Raw genomic sequence first — 8340 nt, 5'->3', positions numbered from 1 at the left:
ATGTGCTGCTTTCATTCCTGCTGGACAAGAGGGATGTGCTCAATGTAAACCTCAGCTCAAAACATGCACACGAGTTCACATGTCACACAATATCTGACCTTCATCAGAGAGCCGTGGACAAGGCTTTACAGAGTAAGAATGGACATCTGGACCTTTTCCTCCGATTTCTTCTGGGTCTCTCACTGGAGTCCAGTCAGACGCTCCTGAAAGGTCTTCTGACACACATTGGGAACATCTCATACAGTGAAGAGAAAACGATTGAGTACATTAAAACAAGAATAAGAATGAATCCCTCACCAGAGAAATCCATCAATCTGTTCCACTGTTTAAATGAACTGGGCGATCAGTCTCTCGTCAGTGAAGTCCAGGAGTATCTCAGATCTGGAGGTCTGTCAGGCGCCAGACTGTCCTCATCACAGTGGTCAGCTGTTGTCTTTGTTTTGTTGACCTCAGAGCAGTTGGATCAATTTCATTTCAGTAAATACATTAGTAGTGGCCAAAAACACATGACACCTGATGAAGTTCTTGTGAAGCTCTTGCCTGTCGTTGAAGCCTCCAGATCAGCAGAGTAAGTAGCACTGAGTGTAATCTTCAGATGTGTGTGTTTTAGTGCAGAGCTTCTCTATTTTTATTGACAATTGTAATATTAATTTAGACAAAAAACACACTTTGGTGTCTCTTCCCTTCCACATTAACAGTAAACTTGAGATTAAGAGGCTAATTTAAAGGATTGGGTTTTGAATTTCTGTCACCTGTATTTTCTGTGAATGTCTGCAACCTCATCTATTGCTCCTCTAGTGAGACTATCTCTAATCTTCCGATACAATGAAGTTTGCATGTCTGTAAACTTATGTGTTTAAGAATTTTATGGTTGTTGAAACCACTGTAATTGCTATGAATGTTGATGAAACCCACTGTTAAATTTTATATCCTGAACTGAGAGTAAAGAGTGTGTTGTTCTGCAGGTTGAGTAATTGTGGCGTCACAGCTGAAGGTTGTGCTGCTCTGAGTTCAGCTCTGAGATCAAACTCCTCACAGCTGAGACAACTGGATCTGTCTGGGAATAAAGTAGGAGATGCAGGTCTGAAGCTGCTCTCTGATGGACTGAAGGATCCTTACTGTAAACTGGAGAAACTGATGTAAGATCATACATTAAGCTCCAATTAAACAATTATATGTCATTTTTAATATGTAATGTTTTCTCATCAATTTACTCGCTGTTATGACATAACAGATCTGTATGAATTATTTTCCTTCAAATTAACACATTAAGTTTTGAAAAAAAAAAAATCTGTCTCTGTCAGTCCATTATAATGCAAATTATATAGTAAAATTATAGTAACCTGAAGGTTTATGCTTCAAAAACCATGCAAAACAAACAGCTATAAACCAAAAAGACCCCAGTTGATTAATCAGCACTGTTTTCTAAAGCAAAACCATAGGTGTGCGTAAGACAATTTTTAATTTTTAAGTGCTTCAGGCCAACTGTCATATGTGTGTTCATGTGAACATGTAACCACATAATGAAGCTCACGACAAAAGTGACTCTGTGCTTCTGCTTCACTTCACATCAGCTTCAAAACGAGCTTAACAACTTTAAGGATGCTATGCACTTATATTTCATTATATGGGCTCCCAGAGATGCAATATTTTTCTAACAATCTTCATTTGTGTTTATCTGAAGAGAAAAGTTATATAGATCGAGGATGGCATGAGGGTGAGTAAATAATGAGAAATTTTTCATTTTTGAGTGGAGTTTAGGTTTAAAGGGATAGTTCACCCAAAAATGAAAATTACCACATGATTTACTCACTCTCAAGCCATCTTAGTTGTATATGACTTTCTTCTTTCAGACTAATACAATCTGAGTTATGTTAAAAAATGTCCTGGCTCTTCCAAGCGCAGTGGAGAGACCAAAACAAAACACAGGTCACAAGAACAAGTAAATATTCTATATTCTCACCAGAGCTTATGCTATGCCTACGTCCTACATTATCTGCTTGAACGCCACAGTCTCGTGAATGTGTGTACGACAGTTAGCCGAAGCTAGAGATTGCGATTTATAAAATTTTAAATATGAATATTTTCTTACACACGCATCAATTCACCTCAGAAGGCCTTTATTAACCCCCCGGAGCTGTGTGGAACACTTTTTATGATGGATGGATGCATTTTATTTTGTTTCAAAATCTCAACAACCATTCACTGCCATTAATATATTTATTTAATATATTTTTATTTTTTAATATAACTCCGAATGTATTTGTCTGAAAGAAGAACAGCCAGAGACTCACCGTGCCTTTAAACAATCCAACCGAGGTGCGTACGCTGTAAAAAATTATTCACTATATTTACTCAATAAAATTGTTTCAAAATATTACAAGCAATATTATTAATTAAATTTAACACATTAGAATTAATTAGAATTAATCAAATGAGATGTTTACAATCAACCATTCAAAATTAGTAAAATAGCATGAAAAAAATAAGTAAAATTTAAACAAATATTGGTTTCATTGGACAAAAAAAAACACTATTCTAAAGAATACTATGTTATGCATGCCAGGCCAGTAGTTGGCGATCAAGAAACAACCCGCAAAAATGCAATATGCATGCACATGACGTCAACGTTTTCACAAATACACATTTTTGTTGTTTACATGGAGATGATACAGGCATTGTGTTCAAAAGCTTGTGTTTTCAGGCCCACAAAACAGTGTTATTGAAGACACCTGATGTTAACAAACATAATCACTGAAAGAGAAAATCTTAATTTTTAGGTTACCATTACAGTGGTCAGTGTTTGCTTTAGTTGGGCTCTTGACCCTTGACTTTTTAACAATACATTTTGTATGGCTGTTGTAACTGAGTTATAGCAGCTAGACTAGCCAAGAGAAAAGGTGATCAGGTGGTGTTGGTTATGGTTTTACATAATCATCATTTGACCCGAATCACTTAATTTTTATGGTAACCAAAATATTTGATTTTCTCTTTCAGTGATTCTGTTTGTTAACATCAGGTGTCCTCAATGAAAGCACAAGCTTTTGAACACCTGTATCATGAATGCCTGTATCATCTCCATTTAATCAACAAAAACGTGAATTTCTGAAAAAGTTGACGGCATTTGCACCGCCCTGAAGGCCTTCTGTCCCATGTAAGCCTGTCCCTAGAGGTCTCCAGAGCACCCACCCCCGCTCCCCATTGGAAGTTATGAGGCGCATGGACGTGCCTTCCGGGAGGGGGAGGTAATGTCACGCCCTTGGACTGCCCCTGTGTTCCGTGTCTTGTGTTTTGCTCCCCATGACCCAGTTTCTCCCATGTTTGATTATGTTCTTTGTTTCCAGGTGTTCCCCATTTAGTTCCTGAATTTAAGCCCTGTGTTTTCCTGAGTCCTGCGTCCAGTCTTATATGTCTAACCCCTGCGCTACGTGTGTGTTCCTGCCCATGTATGTCTTTATGTGGATTAATAAAAATTGTTCCTCGTTACCCTCCATCGTCTCCGCACTCCTTTGTTCCGACACTGTAGGCAAACCATGACGGCTGGTGAGGGGGAAAGGGTGACAGAGTGCAGAGGGCCCAGAGGTTTGTGGGGCCCCAGCGAAAGTGATTTCGCGATCGCAAACTTGCTTTTGAACATGCTTTTGATCAGCGCAGTCGGTGGAGAGCAACTGCGCTCAACTGCACAATCCGACACAACCGCCTCGCCGTCGCGAGACTTTTTTGGCACAGGTCAGCATGACATCAGAGCAAGGCGGATGTAACTCAGACACTTTTCTAACCGACATGCATCTCGCAATGATCACCGGTGATCGGTTCTGCGCAGATTTTGTTAATCTCAAAAGCTCAGAAAACTGATGACATCAGCCACGGCAGCCAAACACCACTGCAAATTAACGCATATATGTCACTTTTTTAGGCCTTACATACAAATCAAAATAATATAATAATAATTAATCAAAATGATAATAATAATAATAGCAATAATACTTCCTGGGACGTAACACCCACACAGAATTAGGATTTATTATCATAGTCTCTCTGTATTTGTGTTGTTGTTTCTGCTGAACTGAGGGAGTAAAGAGTGTGTTGTTGTTCTGCAGGCTGAAGGATTGTGACATTACAGATGAAGGTTGTGCTGCTCTGAGTTCAGCTCTGAGATCAAACTCCTCACAGCTGAGAGAACTGGATCTGTCTTGGAATAAACTAGGAGTTGCAGGTCTGAAGCTGCTCTCTGATGGACTGAAGGATCTTTACTGTAAACTGGAGACACTGTGGTAAGATCATATGTGAATCTTAACATGAAAATGCAAATGTAAATTGGATTATTTCTGAATGCAGTATACTTCACAAATCTTGGCACCTTTGTTAAATATGAGCAAAGCAGGCTGTGGGAATTTTTTTTATAGTTTATTAAATGTGTCTATCATTCACAATGTTCACAAAATATTCAGTCACCAATAATTTTATTTGCAATTTTCACCTTGCATCTTAAATATAGCACAAGAGCAACAAGAAAAATGTGTACAAGACAGTCACCAAAAAAATCTACAACAGTTGTCATAGTGAGTTTGTCTGATCCTTGATCATCATGAAATGCAAAGCCAATCCAACAGAAAAAAAGATCAATTATTATCATAAGAATGAGAAGGGGTGTCAATAATTTTGGCACACATTTAAGAAAAACAATCACCTATTTTTAATTTAAAATAACATTTTTGTGAATATTTTAAATGAAATACTGAGGATAAACTGCAAACACAATTTTCCAAAGTCTGTTTTGCTCATTTAACAGTGGAATATACAGATTAACTTGTTTCTCCACACCATAACATAGTCAACACTTCCATTCACTCATGGTTTTTTATATTAATAATGGTTAAGTTTTGGTTGAATGAGAAGAAGAATAAATGCATCACATACAAGCAATGTATTTTTACCTACAACTCAACAAACTCAGCAAATTTAGTCTGGTGCTTTACAACAAATCTAATGTAGACCTCGTGTTCACTACTGTTGAGATTGTCTCAGTGTGTGACACAAGAGTGAGATAGGGCAACATTAATTTTTCTTTCTGTCTATTATTAATAATGCTTTTCTATTACAGATTTTACGTTTTTTAGGACATTCTGCTCTGTACCACTGCTGAATACATTTAACACACCATAATTCAGTAATATTGTTGAATTAATGATTTCATATTTTTCTACATCCTGATTCTCCAGATGATGCAGTGATTCTGATTCATATGTCATATTCAGTTGCTCTGTCTTGATTTCTCTCTTTGTTGATCAATAATATTAACGCCTAAGTATTAACACTTCTGAGTAAAACATTTTTCTTCATTTATTCAGGTTGAGTTATTGTGGCATCCCAGATGAAGGTTGTGCTGCTCTGAGTTCAGCTCTGAGATCAAACTCCTCACAGCTGAGAGAACTGGATCTGTCTAAGAATAATCTAGGAGTTGCAGGTCTGAAGCTGCTCTCTGATGCACTGAAGCATCCTTGCTGTAAACTGGAGAAACTGACGTAAGATCATACATTAATCTCAACTGAGAAAATAATCATATTATTTTAAGGATCTATCTGTATGTTATTCAGATCATATCAATTTACATTAACACACAATAAAGCTAAACGTTATAACAAGTAATAAATTATTAAACTAATTTGTTTGCAGCCCAATGTGATGTCACATTAGGGTAAGGCCCGCCCACAATTGGTGATGTATTATGCCCTATTAACTTCTCCCCTGAGTGAGCTGCATGCAGTCAATATTAATCTCCTCACTAGAGCAGCTAGCACTAACACAATAATGCTGCCTTTCTTAATGTGTTTGTAAGCATGTTGCACAGCTAATGTGGCTGAAGTTGCCATCGTCTCTGTCTTCACAGAGACCAGAGATATGGCATCATTTTTATGCTTAGAAACATTATTATTTTGTGTATATTTTGACTGATCTAAATAACTGAATAGCAAAGAGTGGCCAGGATGCTCTGCTCTGATAGAAATACAAAAATATTATTATTTTGTGTAGTCATCATCTATAACACTGTAGACACAGCCAGGTTTACTCGTTGAAAAATGTATTTGTGATGAAATAATTACATTATAATTACATTGGAATCTTACACACATATACAGTTCATCTGAGCCGTGCATTAATTTGAGTGATGACAGATATTATGGGAGTGGCTTGATGGAGCGCAGGAGATGCAGATAACATGATCTTGACCCTTAAAAAACGTTAATTAACGCCGTCACATAACAAATCTGCTTCAAAGATAAAATTAAATGAATTGCTAATTACAACACTGAAATAAAAATGTCTTACAAATACTAGAAATCATGAATATAAATAATTGGGAATCATTTAAAAAAAATAAAAACAGTGCACATTTCATTTATCTATTATTACATTTATGTAGTTTTGTTCACTTGGCTGTTTCCAGAAATTTGTCAAGCTTTTCGTCAGGCATCTTTTTTAATTATATGATGTCATTATGTTGCTGTCTTGCCGCCAGCCAATCGCTGCATTGCTGATCGTGGTTTCGAGTATCGATACATCTGCCCTTTACGGGGAACATGAGAACGCGCACTAATAGACAACTTAATCCAGATATTTTAATCAAATCCGCAAATTCGTTTGAAGAACCAAATTAGCCAGAGATCAGTTATCACGATTAGAAGATCTGGCATCTTTCAAATAATCTCAGATGTATTAAGCAAAGTACGAAGAACGGACCCCTGGCCAGAACAGTGCCATCAGATTTTAACCCTAACAACAAAAACACTGGAATGAGGATTTCAAACCTGAAAACACTTAGGACATGGACATGGTATCGTAAATGATCTGAGGGGTATTTTGAGCTGAAACGTTACTGAAACTTTCTAGGGACACCTGGGCCCGTATTCTTAAAGCTTCTAAGAATCCTCTCAGAAAGCTCCTAATTTAGCTTAAAAAATTCTATGAAGGAGTCTTAGCTTAAGAGTGATTCAGGACCAATCTGAGATCAACTCTGAGCAAGGAAAAGACAAATGCTGCGTCTCAATGTGCCTACTTATACTACGCCTTTTCGTTGTGAAAGCGAAACTACTTTGTTTGGTCTTCCAAATGAGGACACGACTACAAATCAGTGGTTAAGTTGTATTTACAACACCTGGCCACCACGTAGACACGCCCTTGTCTGTCGCACCTGTTACACGCACCCTGTAAACTGGCCTGTCAATCATCTTGTCACAGTTAACATTCTCCACATTGCATTTCATTTAACTTCCTACCATATTGGAGAGAAAAGAAGTAGCACATTGATCTGCCAGTCGCGGGTCTTTCATGCGGGGTGACCGTGATTTCACCAAGTACAACATGTTCCTGGAACAACATTCCAATCAACCAATCAGAATTGAGGGATAACTTTTCAGGAAATGTCTGTTTTAGGCTTACGATCAGGGTTAGGTGCTTCTACACCCTTGGTAATCAGCTATCATTTCACACTGATTTTAGGAATAAATTATTGGTAGGGTTAGGTTTAGGGGTAGGGATTGGGTTAAGGCTATATTTTTGGACAGTAATGTTGATCCAGGAACATGTATTACTTGGCAAAATCACAGCGACCTTCATGCGGAGAACTCTGCTCATATTTTATGCATAATGATGCATTTAAAAATTAACGACCAAATGGTTGTTTATAAAAGTTCACATTGCTGTTGCAGATGAAATATAACATGGATAACAATAAATAAATATTTTTTACCAGGTTAAATGTTGATTATTAGTAACTAATAATCTACCTAACCGTCAATCGAGTTCATCCGCCCCGTTTGTAGTTTTTCTAACGCATTTTATTAGTGTTTGTAGTTCTGGACCAAATCCTTCGCCAAAGCGCAATTTTAGCCATTAGAGTGTGCACGGATCCACACTTCAAAAATTGACCTGAAATAGTAGACCATCCGGGGACTTTCGGCATACTCCTTTCAACATACTATGCTTTGGGACACACTTATTCTAATCTCACATACTATTTGGGATGGATAGTATGAACATTGAGACGCAGGGAAAAACTTTGATCTTAGTGAGGAGCTCTGACAGGAGGCCTGACCCCGTTGCTAGGTATGACACAGCCTTATGAAGACTGTGATTGGTTGGTTGTCCCACCAGCACAAGTGTAGGGTCTATATAAGCCTTGACTTTGAAATTATAGGTGTAAGTTTTCCTGTTTTACCACACACACACAAACACACACACATATATATATATATATATATATATATATATATATTTATATATTATATTATATATATATATATATATATATATATATATATATATATATATATATTATAT

The 8340-nt window shown here is 37.2% G+C and overlaps 1 protein-coding gene across 1 annotated transcript in view; it reads left to right on the top strand.

The window, feature by feature from the left end:
* Positions 1-8340, top strand: part of LOC107700855 (NACHT, LRR and PYD domains-containing protein 12-like) — a 17317-nt gene that overhangs the window by 6742 nt on the left and 2235 nt on the right. The window contains exons 7-10 of the mRNA XM_016502680.1: positions 1-568; positions 966-1139; positions 4101-4274; positions 5352-5525. Of these exons, the coding sequence (XP_016358166.1) occupies positions 1-568; positions 966-1139; positions 4101-4274; positions 5352-5525 (1090 nt within the window). The remainder of the gene's footprint in view (positions 569-965; positions 1140-4100; positions 4275-5351; positions 5526-8340) is intronic.

Source organism: Sinocyclocheilus anshuiensis, unplaced genomic scaffold, assembly GCF_001515605.1.
Source record: "Sinocyclocheilus anshuiensis isolate Anshui unplaced genomic scaffold, SAMN03320099.WGS_v1.1 scaffold1127, whole genome shotgun sequence".
NCBI classification, from domain to species: domain Eukaryota; kingdom Metazoa; phylum Chordata; class Actinopteri; order Cypriniformes; family Cyprinidae; genus Sinocyclocheilus; species Sinocyclocheilus anshuiensis.
The sequence above is the reverse complement of the archived record's forward strand: the minus strand, read 5'-3'. Positions and strand labels throughout refer to the sequence as shown.